Raw genomic sequence first — 25,821 nt, 5'->3', positions numbered from 1 at the left:
AGGCTGGACTGGGAGACGTGAAGGAGGATTGTGGCTTTTTACTTCCTTTGCTTCTGTGCTATTCATAATTCTCTAACAATCATGTATTACTGTGATAATTTTCAAAAACTTTAAAATATATTTTAATCATTTTTGCTGGAAGTTTTCGTAACTACAGATCAAGTGCAAGTTTCTGAACTTTGTGATCATTACAGTTTAGAGAAGTGGTTCTCAAGGTGTGGTCTCCAGACCGGCTGCATCAGCATCATCTGGGAGCTGGTTAGAAATGCAAACTCTAGGGCCCCACCCCGAACCTACAGAATCAAAAACTCTGGGGGTGGAGCCCAGCAATCCATTGGAACTACCCCCCACCTCCGTGATTATAACGCCAGCTACAGTTTGAGAACCACAGGGCTAGAGAACTGTTTACGATTATCAACTTTCAGTTTTCCCATTCATAAATCCTCAAGACCTATACAACACATACACACACAAGCCCCTACCGACCTATCAACTCATTTTACATCTCAAGTCAACAAATATTTATGCAATACCTTCCAAACTGCACAACTGTAGCAACTTTTTAGTATAAACTAAACACTTCAGTAGAGAAATGATTATTTTGAAACCACTGGGGAGACTCCCCAGCCCCTTTAAAGGAACTGAAGTACTCTGTAAGCCAGAGCCCTAGAACAGATGTCCTCCAGGGAAGGAGCTGTGAGATGGCTACCTCCATACACCCTGAAGAACAATCCTCAACCAAGTAACAACTTGCTAATGGAATGCATTATAACTTTATATTAGGAAGTTTATTTAAAATTAAGTAGTGTTAGCATTTATAGATACCTGTTTGGTGATCGTCTTGGCCAACGTCTTCTGTTAGATTCTGCAAGAAATATGTTCATCATTACCAAGAAATCACATACCATACAGCAAGCTTTAAAATTCAATATTTTCATCAACAGCTGATATCTTAATATCCATAATCTAAATTTTAACAAATCCACTTAAAACTACTACTTTAAACGGCTGGTAGTTTTGTCTTTAAAAGATTGACTTACTAGCTTATTAAGGGTGTGGTAGATCTTATGAATATTTGCCAGTGTTGAGAGATGAGAGTTCAGCTGAAAGTCTTTAAAAGAAAAGGGGAAAATTCAGTGTCATTTACTTCTCATATTGCAAAAAGACTATTAAAAAAGAAAGCTCAGAAGTGAAGATAAACAAATGTTTTGATACAACTGAATTCTATCTCCATTAATTTGATACTTATTAAATAAGATACAACATGCAACTACCAACCTATCTGCTAGAAATAAAGTCTGACAATTAAATTCCCAACCACATGTTAAAATAAAGTTCATGACATTTTCATGTGAATTGTAAGGTAAAACAAAAATACTTCAGTAGTTATAATAGCCTATCAGCAATAAACTTGAGCTTAAAAGAAAAATATCAATAATGCTAGCAAATTAAACAAGTCACAAAAATAGAAGACAGATCTCAAATGAAACTTGTTCACTTTCTCTTTCTCTTCCCCAGAATTACTAGCACAATATCAAGCTCCTGGCAAGAAAATAATAGGAAAGCATCTCAACCATTCGGCATTTCTTACAATATACTTATTTTGTTGGCTCTTATATAACATAGAGCAGAAATGGAATCTAAGCCCCTCCCCTTCCTAATTTAACAAACACAGACAGATCAAAGGACTATCCTGCAAGCTCCCAGTCTGAAAGGCCAGGGCTCTGGGATGTATAGTCTATAGTTAGCTGCATGGCAACAGTAAAATGTGCCACAGAACCAGAAACACAGAGGCAGAATTCACACTCACAGAGAAACATGGCCAAATCAAAGACTGTCTCCACATGCCATCTCTAATAACTGCACAATGAATCACACACACAAGACGAATTAAGTTGCTCCATCATACAATCCTGCACAACATAAAACTTTAAGTTAAACTGTTAGGCTTTTGAATCTCCAATTTCAAATGTTTTTTATAAAGTTAAGTATGCTTGCCTACATATTAGGCTATGCAAATATGGGTTAAAAGTCTCTGAATAATTTCATATTTGAACAAGCAATAGAAGTATTTTCATAAAATATCAAGATTTACAGTAGTTCCTTTTCTTTACTATCATAAAGACTAGTAAAGGTTAGTCTGAAAATAACCTTGAAAAGATACTGTAACTTTCCAAGTTATGCCGTTCGGATAAAAAAGAAAATAATCTCCCTTCACTGGAATTTTATGTGGGACACATATCAGATGCAAAGCGCGGACACTACAGCACGAATTGTCTCTGCTGGGGCTGGACTCTCTGGGCTGCTGCTCCGAATCTGGAAAGCAAGCAGACTTGTCAGCATTTAGAAAGCTTCACTTTCTTTTCTAAATTGTGCCAGGAATCCAGATCTAGGCTGGCCTGGAGGGCAGAGGGGCCAGCAGGCAGCGGAGACCCTAACATGCACACGCCGCTGCCGGGAGCAGCGGGCTGCACGTGTACATGCGCACATGCACGGCTCTGGCACATGCACGCCGCAGGCACAGCCACCGAGAATGGTCCAAAGAATCAGAGTTGTTGGCTGAGAGGCAACCAGAGCAGGGCCTCAAATATAGACATGTGTTAACTATTTTGCATTATTAATTATTTGGCATCTGAATGGTTTAGCCATATTTAAGGTAAATGATGACATAATGTGCACAGACCTTGCTTTTCCATCTTAATTAGTACGACTGCACAGAAAAGGATTAAAAACCATTTGGGGTATCCGAGTGTCTACATGTGTGTGTATTTATTTACTTATGCTTCTATTTCATAAAGCTGTGTAGGGGGCTCTAAAACTAGAAGCAACAGCCTCCTCCTGACCTGCAAAGGCTTTGGGGAGCTTATTCTTACACTGCCCCCCTCCCCTGGCACCTACGACCAAGCCATAAACCCCCTTTTTGTACTCTCTCAATTTAAAATTTGGAAGACAAATGATATACTACATTAACATCCTGAAATATTAATTAAGCTCCTGGGCCCCCCAAAAAAACAAAACCAGAAAACTTAAGGGTCTAGATTCTCTCTCACTGAGGCCACACAGGAGGGGTTTGCCAAAGATCACTGCAGCAATGAGGTCTCCAGAACTCATGCCATACCACCCTGATGTTAATTCAACTGTCAAGATTCACACAGGAGAATCTAAACAAAACTGCTAAATCCTTCTATATACATGCGCGCGCACACACATACACACACACACACACACACACACACACACACACACACACACACACACACACACACACACACACACACGGTTTCTGCCAAAACACCACTCACTGAGCTTTACAACCTGACTCTGGAGTCTAACAGTCAATTTGAATCTCAGGCCTACCAGTTATTTAACCTAAATTTCAACGTCCTCAGTTGTGAAGTGAGATTACAATGCCTAGATGTGGCAGACAGCCAATGTAATGCCTGGATCACAGTGAGTGCCGAATAAAAGACATCAATTATCACACTATTCGATCATACCATTTTCTACACCACACAGCTATCTACAATGGTTTCTACTTTCTGTCGGTCCAAGTCAAGCCCCACATCAAAGATCTCAAAGTTGGAGCTCCCTCTGTGACTGAGGCATGTGGCCTGATACATCTCTACTGTGTATGATGGCATTTCTATCTATATTCATATACCACCAACTGACGTTCATAATGATGGTGGAAAAAAATATACAAAAGCATTTAAGATCAGGTTCTATACATGAAGCTTCACTTTACAGATAACACAAGCAACAAGGTTCATTTCACAAGTCACATAATATATGTCAGCAATTCTCTATTTCCATATCCGGCGTCTACTACCATAACCACCTTATCATCGCTTCACCAAAAAGAAAGGGAAAAAGAAAAGGAACAGCAGCATGAACAGAATAGTTCTTCTTTAGTTTCACCAAGGTAAGAAGCTGGGGAGTAGACACAAATTCAGGAAAAAAAGACCAAAATGGCATTAAAAGATAAACCCACAAAGGTTAACACATATTGAATTTACGGTTCATCTGTTCAGTGCTCAGGGCAAGTAAGAGACCTTGAAATCTAAAATAGATTTCACATCCTTTAGGAATAGATGTTAAGGATAAAGATCAAATGCTTTACAGAGAACATATTTAGGAAAGTACTAACTCATTCATAAAATCTCCTTCTGCTCATATTTTAATTCCAAAGTATAAATGCTTGGTTAAGTAAACTTTAGTCCATGATCAAAAGGCCCTCCACAGTAGTCACTGGGTTTGACTCTCCTGTCTGACATGCGAACCCTACATTCTGTATTAAAAGCGACAAATGGCTCTGCAGAAAGGCATAGCCTGCTTGATAAATGGTCTGCCTAAATTATCTTCTGGGCATTCTTAAAAATGATCAACAAATGCTGACTGGGCATAAAGTTTTCCGGGGGGTTTTTTTTTTGGTTGGTTTGTTTGGGTTTTTACATAATTACCATTTGCTGTGACCTACATATTGGAAGAAAGTGAACGTCAATGAGAGTCAAAATTCACTTCCCCCAAACTACTCTTGGTATAGAATCCCACAACATAGGCAGAGACATAAATATTAGGAATAAAACAATTATTGGTAAGTTCAGACAATGACCATCAACCAAAAGAATCAAATTTCAGAATTAACAGTCCTAAGAGGAGTTTACTTCCATAAGAGGGTCAGAAACAATTTAAATACATAAAAATCCAAACCTTTCTTTTATGACATAAATAGTCACTTGTTAAATATAGCTGGGAGGTGATCTTAATTACAACAGCAATGAAAAGCAATAATACACATAGGAATAAACTTAAACATGCAACAACCGAATGAAGAAACAATGAAAGTTTCCTGAAAGACAAAAATGCAGAGATATTATATTCCTGGAATGGAAAGACCCAGTATTATAAGGCGATCACTTCACCCTTTACTAAAGTATTAATTAAATGCAGTCAAATTCCTATTCTCCCTGCCTCCCACTTCCCTACCCCCAAAAAAGAGGTGGGGGAAAAGGAAGGGAGTCAGGCAAGCTTGGCAGATTGATTCTAAAGTTCATCTGAAAAGAACAAACATGCTTGACTTGCCAAGAAATTGTTGAAAAAGAAGAATGAGGAAGAACTTGCCCTATCAGACAATACATAATATAAAGCAGAGGTTGGTAAATTCTCTGCAGAGGGCCAAATCTTAAATATTTTAGGCTTTGTGGGCCATCCAACCTCTGTTATAACTACCCTGCCATTGTAGCTCAAAAGCAGCCATAAACAATACACAAGCAAATGAGTGTGGCTGTGTTCCAATAAAACTTTATTTATAAAACTTTATTTATAAAAACTTGGTGGTGGGCCTGACTGGGGCCATGGGCTGTAGTTTGCCAATGCCTGGTATAGAGGTAATTATAATTATAATACAAATCAACGGAAGAGCGCTAATAAACATATGTCTGTATGTTTGTAAGTATGCATAAACACATATAATTAATATGATTAACTGGCATTTCAAATCAATGTAATACTCTGGTTTCTCTTCAGATCGAATAAATCTTTTGCCTTTTTTTTTTTCAAACCAATGGGCAAGAGATAATTATTTAGCAAACTGAGGGGCAACCAACTACCATGTGGAACAAATTAAAATTAATTTCAACCTCACCCAAAGCATGGAAGGGGAAGGCATCCAAAGCAAAAGAAAAGTCCTCCGTATCATGGACTCAGGGCTCTCTCTGCACATTCCGCCTCTACCCATGTACCCAATCTCGTCTCTTACTCATCTTCCCCTTGCTCACTCTTCTCAGTTGCAGTGAGCTTCCTGCTATTCTGTGAACACTCCAAACATGCTCCTACCTCAGGGCCTTTGCACGTGCTATTCTCGTTGCATTGAGCACTCTTTCCTCTAATAATAACATGGCTTGCTCTCACACAGGTTGCCACTAAAATATCACCTTCTTACAGAACCTTGCCAGACCCAACAAACAGGACCCCTTCTTCACTATCACTTTACCATGCTTTACTTCTCTTTATGGCATTAGTACCTCGTCATATATGTCATATTTGTGTGTCATCTTCCTCTTGCATTAGAATGTAAGCTTCACAAAGGCCAGAACTTGCTTGCTCTTGTCCACTGCTGTATCCCTCGTACCTAAAGCAATACCTGGGAAACATCAGGTGCTCAATAAATACTCAAGGAATAAATGAATGCAGGTACAGAGGCATCAAGACTTAAATTCAATATGTTCAGGGTATTTCAGTGCATTCACACCATTAGATCTTCATATGTGAGAAGCAGCATGGTATCAGGAGACTCAAAAGGCAGGCAAGGTCAGAAAAAGGCAGCTCTGAATCCTGCTTGAGAGTTTAATCTCCTAAGGACTTGTATTTCCAATTGGACCATCAGAGGGTATGCAAATGTAACAGATAAACATGGCACATTCAAGCAGCATCAGTCCTACTCAAAGGTAATCCATGTACAAGTGTTTCACATGAAAACAAAAAAATGACTATGGCACAAAATTTGAAAGAAATTTCACCAGACCAAGTTACGCTCCCAGAACCCAGAGAGTCCTTAATTCTGCCATAGCAGAACGCTGGCGGAGGAGTCTGAGAAGCACTGCTGTGAGCCTGGGTGCCGTGAAAGTGTTTTAATCAGTTTTTTAGATAAATTTCCCTACGGCGGGTGTGTGGCCTGGATTTAGAGCGGCCTTTCATGAAGACTGCTGGAAGTGGCTGAGGTGGGAAATGATTAGGGTCTTAAGGTAGACTGTGGCAGCAAAAGTGGAGGGAAGACATCCCGAGTACAACCGGATTGCAGGACATCCACATTCAACTCACACAAATTCAACTCAATTGCTTGGCAAAATGAAGAGGGAGAGAGAAGAAAAGTCAATTGTCCCAGTAACTGCCCTCAAGGCCTCTACTTAATGAGTGGGAGCTGGGCAACAGGAATCTGAAGGTCACTGGGTCGGCTCAGTTTCCACGTGGATCTCACAACCTTGTATGAGTCAAGTATTTAAAGAAATGTATTCTTCATAAAACACAGTCCCTAAACATAAGCCAGCTGCTGCGACTGTGCTCAACTGAAGAGCCTGCGACCTGTCCTAACGCTAGAGGAAAGAACTGCTGTGTTGGAGACAACCTCTGAGGAGGGGCACCTTCTGAAAGTATTTCCAGTGATATTTTTAATACAGGTGATTTTCACCTTACATGTGGACTTTAGAACTAACCTCTACACAAAATGTGATGGTACTGGGAGGAAAACCAACAAGATTGCTTTTAGGGGCTGAGAGGGAAGCTCAACATTTCATGTCCTTTTGTCCAAGTCTCAAAAATTCTCCTTGAGCTACGAAAATTAGCCCAAGCAGGGTCAGGTAACTAGTTGTGGCCAAGCTGGGGATAATTCACATCTTCTAATTCCCAATCCAAAGCCCCTTCCTCCATTCTAGCTTATTTCTGATGGGAGCAAGTGTCCATGTATCTTCACACTCCATCTGGGGTAAAAAGCACTTCCCACCCAAGGTTGTTAATAAGCAAGCACACAAAGTTAGAGAACTTTAATATTAAATAAAAAGATAACTAAAGCTGGTAAAATCTAAAACAACCTACCAACTTCTTTTTTTCCTTTTTGGAGAAAAGATGGTGCAGAAAAGATACACAACGCCTATATTATTTCTATTAAGTACACCTCTTTCCTCTTGTCCCTAAAGATTCACAGAAGTATTTTATTATTAGCTAAACTCCAGGTGGCCAATCAGTGAGCAATGCTCTCGGGTATAAAAATTTTTAATAAGCCCTATGCACAGATATGTACTAATAAATACATTCTGATGACAATGAAAATGAAGAACTAAATCAGTGATGGCTTTTGGGGTGCGGGTGGGGGACTGAGGGACTGCTGAGTTTGGGCTTTATGATGGCGAGACTGGAGCACGTTTAAAATGCTGAGATTCGATTTGCTTAGTACCCTGGAAGGTTACAGAACCCAGTGTAAAGAGGGGGTCAGCTTACAAGTCAGGGAGGATCTATACACGAGCTCAAGCATACAGAGTATAAGTCATTTTACAAGACAAGTACAAAATGCAATTTTAAGTAAAAAAGGTCATTAGAAATGAGTTTTATCTCAAAATAACTTGACAGACAAAATCTACCATAAAATGAACTCTACTTTTGACGCTGTAAAAAGTAGTATTTTCAACTGGGATTACAGACACCACTTTACACTTCTGCATACCAACTGATCGTCATTTAGCCATGTGAGATGGCACAAGTACACATCTCACTCGTTAAAACAAACATATTCACATGTGAGGCCAAATTATTAAAACACAAAGATCCGAAACGAGTTTTCCACAGCTAGGAAAAAACCAAAAGCCAGGCTGTGGGTCAGCTTCATACCACACGCCTGTCTAACTTGTCAGAAGTAGGAATTTCTTGGTCTATAAAATGGATGGTAATAGTGCTTGCCTCCTAAGGACGCTGTGAGGATCAAACTAACCCGTGCCGCAAGGTGCCCAGCACGGTGCCTGGCACACGGCAGGCGCCACCTGAGCGGCAGCTCCGCGGCACTCTGCTTCACTTGCACAGCGAGCGGGGTGGCCTGTGCTCTCCGCCCAGGGCAGGGCCCGAGGGGGGCAGCCGCAGCTTTGGAGTCCTCTGACCCCCAGCCCAAACCAAACCCCAAGCACCCAGGAAGCTCCTGAGCATTAATCCAGTCGCTGCACATCAGAGTCACCTGGGCAGTGCGAATACCTGCCAGGGCCCGGGCCCCAATCCAGACCAACTAAATAAAAACAGGAGTGGGGTTGTCAAAGGCTTCTCAAGCAGTCCAGGTGCCTCTACCGTGCAACCAGAGAGGAGAGTTCCGTCCCCACCCTCGCCTCGACCCCCAGCCTGCCGCAGCCAATCCATACCCACATCACAATCTCAGCACGGGCCAGAGGGGAGTTCAACTCATTCACCGCAAGCCCTGCAGCGAGAAAAAAAGATCAAGATCCAGGCTTTTCACGGTCGAAAAGCTAGGTGAAAACCAAATGAAGCAAAGTAGCAGTGAGGAAGGTGTTAATATCATTCTCCTCATCAATAAATATTTGCTATTTATAAGGCACAAAGCCAAAAAGGTGAGCATGGAAAGGGGAAAACTGACAAGGAAAGGGAGCAGGTCATCACAGGTGACTCGGCGCTTTCACGGAACACAAGATCTGAAGTTAAAACCAACCAAGCACACCACTGCTGCTGGCTTTTTCCTCCTAACTCTCACAGGACCTGTAGAAGCGGCTGGGAGAGAAGCCACCCGCCCAAGACAGGCGGCGTGCCACCTAGCACCCGTCATCCACTGCACAGCCTGTGCCTGCTGGTGGTGTCATCTCAACGGAGTCGGCCACTCCAGGACAGCCGGTCTGGCTGCTCTCCCACCGTAACAAGGTACACAGGGCCCTAGATTCACTCTCTTCACCCTACCCTACCCACGGAAGAACAGAGATCCGTCCACTCCATCGCTCAGAGTAAAAATCACCCTCTCACCTCACTAATGTCAGAAGAGGCCAGATTTACGGTAAAGAGTGCAGCTCTGGCCTCAGAAAGCCCTGGGTTAGAGTCCCTGCTCTGCGGCGTCCTAGCTGAGGGCCCTGCCTATAACCCAACCTCACTAGACCAGAACAGCAGGCCCCTCCTCACAAGGGCTTGTGAGGACTCCTGAGACGGTGCATGCCAAGCACTCAGCACAGTGCTGGCCCATACTGTGCACTAATGAAGGTTTATTATTTTAATCCCTATTATTATTCAACATAGAAGAGACTAAGACAGACTGAACCCAGAAGATCAAAGAGTAAAGATGGGGCAGAAGGGATGACAAGAGGACAGGTCTTTAAAACTCTCACTTCAATAGCCAGTTGCCTGGACTTGAATGTACAACACTCCTTCTCAGTTTCCTGTTTAATTAAGAACAAGTAATCTGCGGTCTAATAATTTTGGGAATGGAATCTGTACAAAGAGATCTTAAAGGGGAAAAAGACTTAAACTCACCCTCAACTACAGGAAAAGGAAAGAGAATCATTTCAAAGATGTTATGCAAAAACTACATTAGTAGCTCTACTGAAAGAAGCTTTCTGGCTTTTCTGAAATCTTGTTAGGTATCTCCTATATATAAAAATTATGTGTTTAAAAAGTGCTTAATACAAACGTCTGTTTAAAATAAAATCTAAGACTGAAAATGACTATTTCATTAGTGAGTAAAGAAAAAGTATGGAAATACTCTTCTTTGCCACAATCAGTTGCCCAGCGAGAATCCATTTTTAAACGCCCACTGTCACTGTGAGATGGCAGAAATGAGGGGAAGAAGAGCAGTGGGAAGGGAGGAATTCATCCTACACCTTATTCTGTTGGGACCCATTCCAAGAAGAAAAGAACCAACTGCAAAACAAAGATAACAGTGACAAAATATGGAATTCCAATATACCTGCCAGGTTACCACAGGATTAAATGAAAAGCACAGATAAAACAGTGAGTATTATTTCATAGGCAGTGGAGGGAACCTAAACCCCGGAGTCAGAATGCCTGAGTTAGAATCTCAGTTCACCACCTATCAGCTGTGTGACCTTGAGAAGGCTAGTTAACCTTTCTGTACCTCAGCTTCCTCATCTGGAAAGTGGGGATGATAACAGTACCTACGTAACGTACTTCAGAGCGCTGTGGTGAGGATCACATGAGTTAAGGCAGGCACGGCAGCTGGAGCAGCCCAAGAATAATCACTGCATATAAACACGTGTCACTCCCTCCCCTCCCCATCCCACTTTGTTCCTCTTCTCTCCCCATGCCCCACCTCCTCTAACTTCTCTCTCTCCCCTCACTTCCTTTCCACTCATAAGCCCTCCCTGGTGCCTCTTTTCAGCCCTTCCCCCATGGCTCCTGACCATCCCTCCACCTCGCCTCCCTTTGCTCTGGCCTATCCAAAACCCATGCTATTGCCAGGCTGTTGCCTCTGCTTGGAAAGCACCCTCCCACCTCACCCCTCAGGCACACACCCATCTTTTTCTTCACATAATAAAACTTCAAAAGCTAAACCCACATGACAATAGCTAACCCTTCCCTGAAGTATAATTTTAATGACTCCCTGTTTGTTCCCAAAGCACCCTGGGCATCCAAATAACCTTGCCCTGCCCCATACTTCAACTGTGCAGGACCTCTCTGCATCCACCACTAAGCCTGCTGGAAGGAAGCTCCTTAAACACGAGGACCAGGCTCAGTCATGCTGTTACAGCAGCACCCAGCAGCAAGAAAAAAGGTTTGGTGAGTGACTAAGTGAGGGAACGCTTCACTTGCTTCGTTTCTTTCTTATAACCTGTTTTCCTCTCAAGGGTCTCCTTTTAAAGCCTAATGAAGGAATTGTCATTACACATTAATCATTAGAAAAGGGCCAAGCGTTTCTCTAAATACTTTGTGTTCTATCTAATTTAATGCTCAGGATCACTTCTGATCTTGCCTCCTACTTCCTTCTCTCTGCCCAGTCCCCAACTCTACTCCTAGCACACCAGCCTCTTTGCTGTTCCTCATTTACAGCCTTGCTCCCCTCCTCAGTCTCTGAATTTGTGTCCCCTCTCCCTGGAATGCCCCCTCACCTCCACCAGCGCTTGCCCGACAACCCTCTTAGTGAGGCCTTCCCTGACTGAGCCTCGTACAACTACAACGTCCCTGCTCTTGCTCCTCTGCCCCCTGCACACACAGGGGCACCTGTGCACTGCCCTTCCCTGCTTGAGTTTTCTCAAATGAACCGCTCACCATCTGACATACTACATGATTTACCTGCTTGTTATCTGCATCTTCCCCCACACTGGAAGGGGAACTTCATGACAGATGAAGAAGACGGCCTGGTACGTAGTAGGTGTTCAATAAACACTGTTGACTGAACAACTCCATACCATACAGGAGGTATTCTTTATGCATGAGGAATCTGAAGCTTATACAGAGTAGTTGAGTAATTTACCCACGGTCACACAACTAACAGAGGCAGAACCTAGAACCAGGGCCCACGCTTAACTACTATGCTTTCCTGCTTCTCAGCGTGACCCAGATAACAACTAAAAGAAATCGTGGTATCCAAGGAGCAAATCCTAGCATTGTATGCCTTTGGCCCACAGAGAAGCAAGAAAAGCCATCCACCAGAAAATCTTTCAAGGGAACAAGTCATCTAATTCAAGCCCATTCTATGTGGTAAAGTATTAATTACCAGATTTATAATTTATATAGCACTGATAGTTTTTCTTTGGATTTAACAGTTCAGTAAAAAGACAGAGAGAGATTATTACACCTTTTTATACTGTACTATCCCCATGAACAGCAAAATGACAAATCATCAACTAACACAGAGGAGGCCTAAGATGATATATATTAAAAGCCAAATATTGTGGTGGGGGACTTCCCTGGCGGTCCAGGGGTTGAGACTTCACCTTCCAATGCAGGGGGTGCGGGTTCGATCCCTGGTTGGGGAGCTAAGATCCCACATGCCTCTGTGGCCAAAAAACCAAAACAAAAACAGAAGCAATACTGTAACAAATTCCATAAAGACTTTAAAAAAAAATGGTCCACATCAAAAAAATCTTTAAAAAAACTGTGGTGGGAGGTAGAGAAGTACAGACTGCAAGGGGATACAAGGGAACTTTAAGGAGATAGGAAACCATTCTATATCTTAATTATAGTAGTGGTTACACACACACGTATTTATCAAATGGGTACAATTTTATAGAATGTAAATTATACTCAATAAAGTCAATTAAAAAGCAATTAAGACTGTCAGATATAATTTTGGATAAACAAAATAAATATTCTACCAATATTATTTCCATACCTAATATTCTCAAGAATTTTGGGGAGGGGGTGGGGGGACAAAGATGGAATCAGGCAAAGACAGCAGTAAGAGCTCCATAGAGTGCGATTGGTGGGGTGACTGATGCGTGCCTCAGAGTCCTGCCTGACCACTGGCAAAGGCAGCTCCGACTGACACTGCCTGTGTCCCCCTTTAGCCTTTTGGGTCACCTCGAGCCAGTACTCTTGGACTCTGAACAGAGACCAACCAGGGTGGAAAGGCAGACCACTGCTCTTCTCCACAAGGGCCTCGGCCAAGTACCAACCCAAGACGGGTCTGGATGTTGGATTTGTCCGAATTCTTAGTTGTGCGCATCAGAAACCAACTAGCTATATGAACAGTGGTTTTTTTTTTTTAAAGGTTATTGGGTAGTTCACAGAATCTCTAGGAAAACCAGAGGACCAAGCACATCAGCTGTACAACCAAAATAATGCCTAAGGGCATACTGCAGAGTGCACCATTGACACAGCCTGGACCTGCCTGGACTGCAGCTCCCACGGCCTCTAGAAACAGCGGTCACCACTGTCCATCCTCTTTAAATGGCCCCCAGGCACTTCCAATTTCTTCCCATGTCTTGCCTTCAGCTTCAGATTCACACCCTGGTGTGGGTGTATCTGGGCAGCTCTGCCTTTGATGGTAAGAATTCCCCAATCAGAGGAAGAGCCTGGGCCCCGAAGACTGGCAAAGGCCATCATGGACATAGATGGATGACACACCATCTCTGCAAGTACTACTGATACAGCCAGCAAGTAATGAAAGGTTTTCAAAAAATATTCACAAGGAAAATATCTTTAAAGATGGAACTAAAAAAAATCATACCCAGAGGTAATGTTATTTGGGGAGGGTGGGGATCTTCTTCTGCATCATTTAGTGTTTTACTCAATATATTAATTAGTAGTTTCAAAAACTACAAGCCTACCTTCCTAGATGGAAAATAACTCATTAACGGCATCTTCTGATTAAAAGAAAAACAATTAAAATCTAAAGCAGCAGTTACTTTGTCTACTAGAATACTGAACATGATAGAAAAAAGATCCTTAGATCTGAAACAGTCATGCAACAATTGCTAAAATATATGATTCTATTTAAAATTTCAATACTTTTTCTATTTAAAACATAAGCCACAAATTATAGCCTCTTTTATAGCCACAAATATTTTTAAATGTACATTCTGCTTAACAGAATAACCCTCAAGAGGTACTTCTCCTAACTTGAATCTCAGAATAAGAAAAAAGAATAAGCTGTGGAAAGCTATTAACTCTAATTTAAGCTGACCACTTACGAAGAGATGTTAGCATTAACATCAGAGGCTCAGAAACTTCACCTCCAACTAACATAGTTCACTTTCTAAAGAAAGCAAGCCTTTAGTGAGCCTCAATGTATTGTTAACATTAAGAAATAAGCCCTTTGGACCAGAATCTGGTCATAAAACAAGAAGAGGGGAAAAACAGACACATCCAGGCCGTCCAAGCCCTGCCCAAGCCTTCCCCACCTCGGCGGCCTGTTACACACCAGGTCAGAAGCAGACGCGCGTACTCTCACACGCACGCTCTCGGCCCCTCAGCATATCACCAGCACTCCGCTCCCTCTCTGAGAACTGCTCCATGCCACAGACATTCTTCAAAACTGGTATCTGCATGTATTTAAACATATATATTACTTAAATTGGTTTGCACAAGACAACTTTGTCAAAAAAGGGCATAGAATGAATAAGCATAAGTTTGTATGCCTGGAAGATAAATCTAAAGACAATGAAAGACACCTCGGAAGCATGCAGGATAGCAGGAGGAAACATTAAAATTTTCCAGATAGTTCACCAACTGCTCAAGAGTTGACCATTTAAGTTCAATTCATTACATATCTGAGGTCCTAAGCGAGGCATTCTGCTGGACCATAAAGTGGTTACTAAGTAAGACACAGTCCCAGATCTCAGGGGGCTTATCATCTAATTGGGGAGGGGACAAATAAGTGAACAAGCAGCTACTGTTAAATAAGATAAAACTGAGAACAGAAGTAAACAGTCTTTGGAGATTCAATGGAAGGAGAGAGCCTTCAAGAGAGGGAACAAGGAACACAAAACTCCCACTGAAGTAGCACTGAAGGCAGTGGGGAGGGAGCAGTGCTGGGGGAATTCAAAACTGAGCTTAAACTACAGAACAGGTTCAACCCCAGCTTCTGAGGAGTCTTATTTCAGTAAGCAACTAGGAGCCTCTGAGGTTTTGGAGTAGGGGGATAGTAAGGACAAAGATATTCAACTGGTGATGGAGAGGATAAAAAGGAGGCTGAGCCTGGCAAAAGGATTACTGGTTATTACAACATAAGAAAGAATGGATCAGACCTAGGGCAATGGCAATAGGTATGGAAAAGAAAGGACAGGCATGGGAAGAGATACAGCCTCTCTCTCGCTATTGACCAGGGAAAGAGGATGAGAAATGTCTAAGCTTCCAGCTTGGGTTATTAAATGAACTGCAGTTTCATTAACCAAATGAATAAAATTAATTGGTCTTGTTTTCCTCTTTATTTTGGCTACTAGGAAGCTCAGAACCAAATATATGGCCCATTTCTAACATACGGCAAGCATTTATGTGTAGCCTGTAAATCTGTATTTTTCTCTCGACAGAATTTTATCTATATTTAGTAAGTCACCTCTATTTTAGAATGAAACAGAAAATAAATCAACAGATTAAAAAAACTGAGTCTAAGCCAGAGACAACTGGACAAAGTAGCTGATTCAGGGAAATAACTGCAGGCTACTAACCCAGAGCATTCTCCTCACCCTTCTTCCACCCTAGCAAAGTCCACATCCCACAACAGAAGCTGAAAATGCCAGACTTTCACTTTCTCCACCTCCCTCACAACTAGCAGTGGCATGAGGTCAATTCTACCCAGTGAGACTAAAGAGGAAGTCACCAAGGTGAGAAAAAGACTCCACTCTGTTAAGAGGGAACTATAAGGAAGTATGTTCCTTCCCTCCTTTTCTTACATAGGCATGATGTCTGGTGCTGCAGCAACCATATTGCACACATGAGGCAATGAGCCTGAGGCTCTTGATAAACCAAATACTAAGAGAGGAAAAAAGTATACAAAGAGCCTAGATTCTTAAGACATCATTAGGACTCTGCACCAGCCTTAGAACCATCTATCACTAAACTTCTTGCTAACAATAATAAGTTCTACTACTTAAGCCATGTTTGATTGAATATTGTTATTTGCCAGAGGCATCCTAACTGATACAACAAAAGTCATCATGAGGTCAGTTTCTGAAACCATGATTTTTACACTGCTAAGCAAGACTGTTATTATCAAGATGAGAAAAATGCAAGCATATATTATTGTCAGGAAGCAAGCAATAAGCTAATAAGAGCTTCTGGGAGCAGTTGAAGATGAAAAGAGAAAAGGATATAATGATAAATAATATTTGAAAAAAATGTGATCAAGTGTTAATAGGGGTAATTCTTGGAGGCAAGAACTGAGGAAGAAAAGAGTACAAGTACAGAAATCCTCTGAAGTGGAGAAAATGAGGGGCTTTCTTTCCTGGCAACGTTATTGACAAGATAACCTGAAAATTCTTACCAGTACAGATCCTCCTCCACTTACCCTGAGTAAGACCACTGCAAACTGAAAATATCCTAGGTCGAAAATGCATTTAATATGCCTAACCTACAGATAACCGCTTAGCCTACCCTATCTTAAACATGACCAGAACTCTTATTACCTTAGCATATACTTGGGTAAAATCATCTCACTCAAAGCCTATTTTATAATAAAATGTTGAATATCTCAGGTAATTTATTGAAAACTGTATTGAAAGTGAAAAACAGGAGGGTTGTCTGGGTACAAAATGGTAATAAGCGTATTGTGTCTGACTGGGAGCTGCTGTGTCTGACGGGATGCCGCCTGCTGCCCAGCATCAAGAGAGTTATCATACATCACCAGTCTGGGAAAAGATCAAAATCCAAAATTCGAGGTACAGCTTTTATCAAATGCATATTGCTTTAGCACCAGTGTAAAGTCGAACCATCATTAAGTTGGAACCATCTGTTTAAAACAGTCAAAAAATTTTGTTCATAAGAAAACACAGAACCTCCCCAAAGGCCAAAAATCAAAGAGGAACCTAAAAACCAGAGCAGAAAGTATAAGGTGATTATGTACAGGAACCCAGGGTTTGGGGGCTGGGGGAGAGGGAGTGTTGTGTGTGTATAGGGCACCTGCCCTTTGGGATGAAATTGAAAAAAAAGAAAAGGGAAAAAAATGACTAGCCTAATATTTTCTTTAAAAACACCATCTTGTACAGCTCTTGTTTTCAACCTCATACACTTCACCCTTTACAAGAGCAAATTCCAGTGATACATGCACATTAAAACAAACAAACAAACATGACCATGTTACATATCACAAAGGATTTCCTGGGTATTTCACCATAAGCTTAAGTAAAATATAAAATAGATATAAATCTTTTCCTGATAAAATCACACAAGTACTCAAGTTCAGTTCATTTGTAACCATACCAGTTTCCAAATCTTTGGACTTCTTGGTAAAATTTTTATCATTAGGGTCATCATAATACTCTTCTAGTGACCATGCTACCAACAGTTTCAAAATACCCTATACAACACATAAAAATACTCTGTCATCTCTGAGTTAATCATTACAGGTTTTGGAGTCATCGCATATAAATGGTAAAGAAAACTTGGCAAAGGATGTGATGTTTGGAGAGTCTACAGTCTAAATGGATGGTTTCTAATATTAAAGAACAGAAACGAAAAAACATGGAAACCTCTTAAGGTCCTGCACTGAGTTTACCTTCCTCTAGTCTCATTTGCTTCCCATGCTTCTTTGAAAACTGAAGACATCAAATATACCCTTCCCTCATCTTCACATTTTCACGCTGGCTTAAATGAATGGGACCATGTCCACCCTCAATTCCATTAAGCCGTCTCCAACAGTCATTCATTTCAAGCCCATCCTTTTTCCAAAAGTCCCCTTCTCCTTTGGCAATCCAAACAGCCCAAGAACTACAAACACATAATTTATACTATCTTCAAAAGGTTTACATGTGTCTCCACTGCATTCCCAGATTTGTCTAAGATGGAACATTTTAACCTAGTGTTTATATACACTGGATGCCACAAATATACACCATCCTAAACGCTGCTTTAGATTGTGTTGCATCTTGAACGTTTTTCCACAACCTATGGACTAGATGGTTCAAAACCAAGCATTTATTCTATAAGTAAGGCCACCAAACGCAGAGGGAAATAGTCAACTCGGGGATCAAGAACCTAAGTGCGAAAGGACTGCGTCTGGCTTGGTTCTCTCCCCCAGCCGCTGACACAGGGAGAAGGTCCCAAGGGACAGGAGCACCGCCCTACAACGCGCTCGAGTCCGCGGGGAATAAAGCACGAGTTAGCAGAGCTGGGAAGCTCAGAGGGGCGCGCTGCATTCTGGGACTCGTTTCCACAGTTACCCACGTGCACCCAACCCAACCGCGGCCCGGACTACAAGTCCCAGAATGCCGCAGGACTGCTTTTCCCCTTTCCGCGGGACTGCCTTTCGCCTCACACCCGGCGACTGGAGCCAGACCCTAAGGGAAACCCCTAAAACGCCTTCTCCGCAAGGCTGGGAGAGGTCGCGCCCCGCGGGCGCTGCGCGGGGCCTGTAGTCCGACCCTCCCGACAGGGAAGCGGGTCCCGAGGCACCAGCCTCCACACCTGACGACCAGAAATTAGACAACTGCGTCACAGACTGCCAAATCCACGGACCGCCAGGGACCACCCTCCGCCCCACGCTCCTGGCCTCCAGGGCCGACCCCTCCGTCTCCAGCCACGGAAAACCCGCAGCCCGCTCCCCTGCCCCGCCTCCCACTCCCGCAGCCAGAGCCCGCGCCAGCGCTGACCTCGCTTCCCGCCGCTCGGGGGAAACCGCGGCCAGCGCCAACCTCTGGGCACCTCCCCCGCCCCCTCCACCTCAGCCCCGCCCCCTCCTTTCCAAGCACCCCAAACCTCAGAGCTCCCCCTCAAGGAACCCGGCCCTAATCCGGGGGAAGATACACCTCCCCCAAACGCGTAGTCTGACACCTTCCCCCCAGCCCCACGCGGACCGAATCTGGACAAGACAGTTTTACCCCTGCCCCGGCCCCTCCCAACCTCCCTTCCCTCCCAACCAGCTCTTCACCCCCACTGCACCTCCTCTACCCCTACCTCCAACCCGTCACCCCAAACCCTCCCCACCTTCTTCCTCTCCACTCCCAATTACCCTACCTTCCCAACACCTGCTCCATCCTATTACCCCGACGTCTGCCTCCTCTCACCACTCCCAGTTACCCCTCCACGCTTCCTAAGGCCCTACCGCCCGCCGGACTCCCCAACTATCCCATCACACCCCAATCCCTCCCACCATTCGCTTTCCCATTACATCAGCCCTCATCTCCTCGCCCGCCCTCCTGCCCCGCACGGCCGCTGCCCCCAATCCCCCACCCCATTGTTCCCCCCCCACCCCCGCCATCCAGCCCTTCTTCCCATTGTCCCCGCCCCCGCGCTCCCCTAGCACTCACCCGCCTTTCTCACGGAGCCGCCCGCACCGCTCGGCCCCTAGGAAATCCTCACCCCTGCGCCCCGCTCGCTCGCTCCCTCTCTCTCCTCCGCCGCCGGTGCCAACCCCCAGCCCTGCTCGCTAGCGCCCGCCGCCGCCTCCACCTCCATTCACCCGGGACACTCTGGTCCCGGCCCTTCATCGCACGTCCCGCCCCCCCTTCCCCCAACACTGAAATGGAGCCAGTCCCCACCCCCCTCACCTCCGCCCTCCCCCGGCAGGCCGGCCCCTTCCCCCCACGCCCGCCCCCGCCCCGCGCCGCCCGCAGCGTCACCGCCCGCCCTGGCCCCGGGAGGGGAAGGGGTGGCTCCCGGGCAGGGTCTCCCGGTGCGTTTTGGGACTGGAGGCGCAGAGCGGGGACTGTGGGAGATGAGCAGAGAGTGTTGGCAGCCGCCCGCTCCCGGCCGGCTAGCTCTCTGTTACTCACTGACAGCGGCGGCATCCGAGTGCATTTTCGGGTAGCTCACACCGCGCTCGCCGCCCAGGCTCCCGCGCTCGCCTCGCGGTCCCCCCACCGGCTCGCCGCACCTCGGCTGGGAGCTGAGGACCCGCCGCCAGGCACTCCCGACCCGCCCACCTCTCCTCCTCCAGTGGCTGAACCTTGACTGAACGACCGCCCCTCCTCATCTCTCATTTGGCAAAGGGAGTGCGGAGAGCGCCGGTCTGGAGCTGGCAAAGAGGCCCCGCCCCCCCTAGGTCCAATGCGATTGGTTCCGGCGCCTCGTTCCCTAACGCCCCTGGCGGAGGCCACGTTCTGGGAGAGCAGGTTGGACCCGACCACTGTCACTCAGCCCCGGGGGTCCGAAAGCGCGTGTAGGGGCGAGGCTGGGGAATTGGTCCACCTTGACCCTGAGGCCCCGCCCTGGGCGGGCGGGATTGGTGGAGCTGTAGACCAACCGAGAAAGATGGGTTGGCGTCTGAAACAAAGCACGCGAAGTGTTTCCCGAAGAACCGAACAGGGGAAGAGCAGTTGGGGCGGCTTGCATCCCGCTGCACAGAGTAGGGGAATCAGCTCTTCCCTCGCGCCTGGCGCGACGCGTCGGAGTCTCCTGCTTGTCTCCACGCCTCCGAGCGGCTCTCTGAAGGAGCCCAGTCCGCGCCGAACTTGGACTGGGACTTCTCTTGCTAGCCGTTTCGTACAGCTAGAAACTGGATAAAGCATCGCCGCGTCTTCATTTCCAGCAAACTCTCTGGTGAGGAACAAATTCTTTCTTGTACAACAGCCCATCCTCTCCTCGTTTTCGAAATGCACTTTTCCGGAGACAGCACATTTCTTCCTCCTTCATCACAAATGGGCTGTTCTAAAGGCTTCAAATGCTGCGTTGTCGGTGATACACAATGTGCGCTCCCCCAGACAGCGTGCAGGAAACCCAGGGCCACCCTCTGAGCTTCGGGCTCAGTCTGGCACGTCGGCGAGTCCAGGGGCCAAGTAACCAGCCCTCAAAGGACAATTAGCGTAAGCGCATAAGTCAGTAACGCCAAGAAACTGTCCAGAAAACAAAACTGGCTGTTATTTGGCAGAGGAAGGCGTTAATTTAGGTGACTTCTGACCATTTGAGTTTCCTAAGTCAAGAATTCGCACCATTTTCATGAGTTCCGACCAGTTTTTCTTTAGGCTTTCAAACCAACTCATCACACTCAACCATATTATTGTAGCGGAATGATATTTTGAGATATTAACGGAGGACTGTCCCCCTCCTATCCCAGCCACAACACACAAACACCGCTTCTCTATATGCAGAAGCCCTGCGCCATCCTGCAGCGGGGCCAATCCACCCTCCTGCCTCAGAGGATGGATGACACTAAGAACGACCAGTAACAAAACAGTCGTTTTTGTTTTAGACTTATACAGCCAAGGCTTTTGACTTGCAGGGTTCTGAAATTTAAGTTTCAAATCAGGGCATAAATATTACGGCTAAAAGCAACATATTTGAAAGAACAAGATGAAACCAGTTCCTCTGTCCCACACCACTCCCCTTGTAATATACTCCATCCCTCTTAATCCCTAATGTCTCATTAATAAGTTACATCCTTATAATTTTATATCTATCATGTTTCTGTCATTCAAACACTTATGGATCACTTCATCAAATCATAGATTCTCAGAATTGAACCTGATTTATCCACTTCAGGTTTAGTTCAGACAAGACAAAAATCTCATCTCATCATTGGTGACCTTTAACCTGACAGAGCGTCAGCTGGGCCCTGCAGAGGTGGGTAGGTGCCTCTGGACTCTGAAATACTTGCCTGTTTCAATGATATTGCAGTAGGTGCAGTATGCTGAAGGGTGGATCATTCACAGAATCAGAAGATACTTTACATCATGACACTAGGATGTCCGGCACCTTACCGAAGGCTAGGAATAGGAACTAAAATGTTAAATCATGTCTTAAACATCTGTGAAAAAGATGGCACTTTTGACAACATCTATCTGCATGTCCAGATCAGCAATGAGTCTGCAATTGACTTCTACAGAAAGTTTGGCTTTGAGATTATTGAGACAAAGAAGAACTACTATAAGAGGATAGAGCTCGCTGATGCTCATGTGCTGCAGAAAAACCTCAAAGTCCCTTCCGGCCAGAACACAGATACGCAAAAGATAGACAACTGAACAAATTACAGATGAACTTTCTTGCACTTGCTTGTCGCCAAATAAAAGAGAGGCCCATTGATTCCCCCCTCCACCCCTTTCTTTTGAAAAAAACAAATTAGATCTTTTGGGGCAGATCTAATTGTCAGCATGTCTGTCCTTAGTCTGAGCAGAAAAACTGCTCCTGCATTCTTTACCCCATTTGTGTTTTCAACCTATTCTACATCTAGGAAACATTTATAGTTTATACAAGTTTATAATATTTTGCATATGTAATATTTGTATGGCTTTTTACGGCTTATCATGGTACTTCAAGGGCTGAGACACATTATTTTGCACAGAAATGGACTTGTTTCTTGAGACCTCTAAATTAAAATAAGGCCACAATTAATTTTAGGTAGTCATTTGCTATATTGATTTATTTGCAGCAAACTGTATAATAATGTATATAATGGTTAATCTACATGAGGTACCTGCCAGCTGTTTTGCCCCAGCACCCAACACTCCTCTGGCCCATGTGGTCCATAAAAATGTATAGAATATACAACTTTTGTTATTTTCCAGCATTACTTTCAGGGTCAGTATGATTATTTTCAAAGAAAAAAACCGATGTAGAAAGTAATTTACTCAGATCTTTCTAGTGAGTTGGCTATAGCCTGAGGATTGAGAGGCAAAGCTCATAGTCTGCTAAGCCTCCCTGCCCCACATGTGTTATGAGTAATAAAACAGGTATAATTAAATGACTGCATAATATTCTGCAAATATTACCCTGTCATTTTAATAATCTATAAGATTATAAACCTTTGAGGGTAGGAAGCTTGTATTTATCTTTATGTCCCTAGCACCTAGTACAGTGCTTTCAAATAGTAGGCACTAGTTAACTCTTCCTCAAAGTGAACTGAATGTTGACTGTAAGGTGTAATTTTAAATCTTGAAGGAACTTTGGAGATTATCAAATCCAACTTCCTCATTTTAGGAATATGAAACTTAAGGTCCAAAAGAGTTAAACATGTAGTCGAAGTCACTCAGCTAGTTAATAGCAAAGCATTAATTAAACTCAAGTATCCCAACTCCTAGACCAGGTCTTTCTCCTGCACTGCACTGTCCAATTAGCAAGGCTTCAAATTCCAAAGGTGGGGAAACAACTCTCCCTTTCCATTTGAAAGTTATTATATCAATCTACTTCAAATTCTGTACTTCAGAGCTGGAATATTGCCTTCTTTTTTATGAAGTTCAGTACGGAATTTTTTTAATATATAATACATTTCTATTTTTTCTCATTGGTAGCATTCCCAAATCACTCGATCCCTGTGGGGATGTCTACTGAGATAATGATGTTACGCTTCTGTGCACTTATATTCATATCCTTGGAGAAAAAAGTTAATAATTGTCTTGGGACTGTGGTGGGTAGAGATATTTGGGAATGCAGTCTCTATGCCATTTTGCTTCACCCAGTTGCTGCTTTAAGGTAATATTAAAGCAAGTTACTTTGTGTCAACCGATACCTAATTTAATTGGAATCTTTCCATATTATGTGTTGCCCAACATTAATTTTAATCATGTATTTTTAAATACCTTAAGCCTAGATTGAAATTTGATATGGAAGAGTCTAGTGAGAAAGAATAGCAGTGCTCTTTAATAAAATTTTAGAACTTTTCCCCAAATTCCACAAATTCCATTATAGCTTGCTTTTCCTGCATGTATTAGGGTTGGGGTTACAGAATGGAGAATGGCACAGTCCTTAAGACTGAAATAAAGTTGGGCCTGCTCAGACAAATAGATAAATGTGCCCCGTGGAGATGTGAAGAGAATGAGAAAACAAACTGCAGGAAGGAATTAATTCAGCCTCAGATTACAGTGAGAGAGTGTGTAGAACTCCACTAGTTACAAAAAGTCCAGCTAAGTGGGTTTCCAGGATATGGGGGGTGGGGGGAGGAGTAAATATATCCATAGAGATCAGGATGCTTTATTTCTCCAAACTCATAACCAACTGACAATTTGCTGACCCAAAGGATGACGGCTTTTTTTAATGTTTCCAGTGTGATAAGCTCTACTCTTACAGTGCTTTGCTTGTTAATTATTCCACCTAACTTCACAACACCCCCAATGGAGTACTAATATTATCCTCAAATTACAGATAAGTTAACTGAGGCTTAGAGAACTTCAATAACTTGCCACTCACCTAGTAAGTAATAGTGCCCCCTAAGTAGCCAAACTCCCTGTGTTATATAGTGTCCTCATGCTGGGCTTCAGTTCTCACTCTTCGTAATCAGGTTAATATATGCCCTACATACGTGAGAGATTTATTTATAAGGATATAATAATATGGATATGAATGTGCTTTTAAAAGAGTGTGTGAAACCTGGCCTTTTTCTGGAGTTGAATATCTAGCCACTCAAGCTGTCTTTGTAGATATATATTATGAAAAATATGAGTCAGAAAGATTATTTCCAGGTTACTTCACCTTTCTTATCTATTTTATCCTTTTGATCTTATTTCAGAAGCAGCTGTCTACTTCATGGTATATTATTATTGAGGTTATTTATCCAGAGTATCTAATGAGGTCCTACTAAATGTAATAAATATATATCAGTGAGAGGGGGCAGCCTCTTCAGCCTACTGGAATTAACCTTTTAACCACTGAGGCCTGTGTTATTGGGAACCAGTTTCAGCTCTTAATTTAATTACATATGTCACTATAACATATGTTGCTTTTCACATATATACATAGAACAGTTTTGCAAATAGCCACTTGCCAGATGCTACTAGGGTAATAAAAATGTTGGTTTCATTTCTCAACACCTGCATATAGTCAGGTTCCAATTATCAGGTTAAAGGAAAAAGCATAGAAGTAGACATTTTCCTCATTGTTACCAAAAAGGACAATCTCTGCTCTTACACTAGAGGTCAGAACACTGACTATTAAACAAGTAACAGTCACTACTGGTTACTTCATAAAATTGATATGCTTCTGTCATGTGGGCTTATAATGCACATTCAAGAGACTTCCATTTTTTTCATCTGCCTCCACTGGGGCTCTAATGTGTGTCCCAGTATAAAAAAGCCTTAACAGATGGAACTTTCTGGAACCACCTCTACACCGAACATTTTTTAGCCTTGGAGCACTTTTGCCATTTTTTTCTGAAGCAGAATTTAGGCTTTCTGGAGCTAGATGGCCTGGATTAAAATCGTATTGGTTCCTCATCAACAAAATAGTGAAAATAGTAGGACCTACTTCATAGGAATGTTGTGAGGATTAAATGAATGAGTAAATACAAGTAAAGCTCTTAAAAGGGCCTGGCACATAGTAATGCTCAATAAATGATAGCTGGGCTTCCCTGGTGGCGCAGTGGTTGAGAGTCCGCCTGCCGATGCAGGGGACGCGGGTTCGTGCCCCAGTCCGGAAGGATCCCACATGCCGCAGAGCGGCTAGGCCCGTGAGCCATGGCCGCTGAGCCTGTGCGTCCGGAGCCTGTGCTCCACAACGGGAGAGGCCCCAACAGTGAGAGGCCCATACACCGCAAAAAAATAAAAAATAAAAAAAATAAAAAATAAAATAAATGATAGCTGCTGTGGTCTGTGTGACACTCTCTGGGACTCAGCACATTCTGGAATATACTCTTCCCCCTCGCAGTCAGCTTGTCATCCCAAATCTGTCTTTTCCTCTGAGCTAGTCCCTGACTCCGCAGTCACTATGTTCTGTTAGCTGGGCTTCTTTCCTCCCTTCTAGAGTTTACGGTGAACACTGAATTAGCATACAAGAGCGTCCTTCACTAGGACATGCCACCAGTGTGAAATT

The 25,821-nt window shown here is 43.6% G+C and overlaps 1 protein-coding gene across 10 annotated transcripts in view; it reads right to left on the bottom strand.

Moving 5' to 3' along the window:
• The window catches only part of DCUN1D4 (defective in cullin neddylation 1 domain containing 4), a 70,598-nt gene extending 50,517 nt beyond the window's left edge, over window positions 1–20,081 (bottom strand). The window contains exons 1-4 of one of the 10 annotated variants that reach the window (XM_067735939.1): window positions 19,860–20,001; window positions 6,024–6,142; window positions 1,041–1,111; window positions 826–865 (exon numbers count right to left, since the gene is read on the bottom strand). Coding sequence is in view for 2 of the 10 variants with exons in the window: in XM_067735935.1 (XP_067592036.1) it covers window positions 826–865; window positions 1,041–1,111; window positions 19,860–19,884 (136 nt within the window). In the remaining 8 variants the exon portion in view is untranslated. The other 9 variants (XM_067735940.1, XM_067735941.1, XM_067735943.1 and 6 more) reach the window with 9 other exon arrangements.
• Window positions 20,082–25,821: the final 5,740 nt, after the last annotated feature.

The sequence above is a fragment of the Pseudorca crassidens genome, chromosome 4, assembly GCF_039906515.1.
Source record: "Pseudorca crassidens isolate mPseCra1 chromosome 4, mPseCra1.hap1, whole genome shotgun sequence".
NCBI lineage: Eukaryota > Metazoa > Chordata > Mammalia > Artiodactyla > Delphinidae > Pseudorca > Pseudorca crassidens.
The sequence above is the reverse complement of the archived record's forward strand: the minus strand, read 5'-3'. Positions and strand labels throughout refer to the sequence as shown.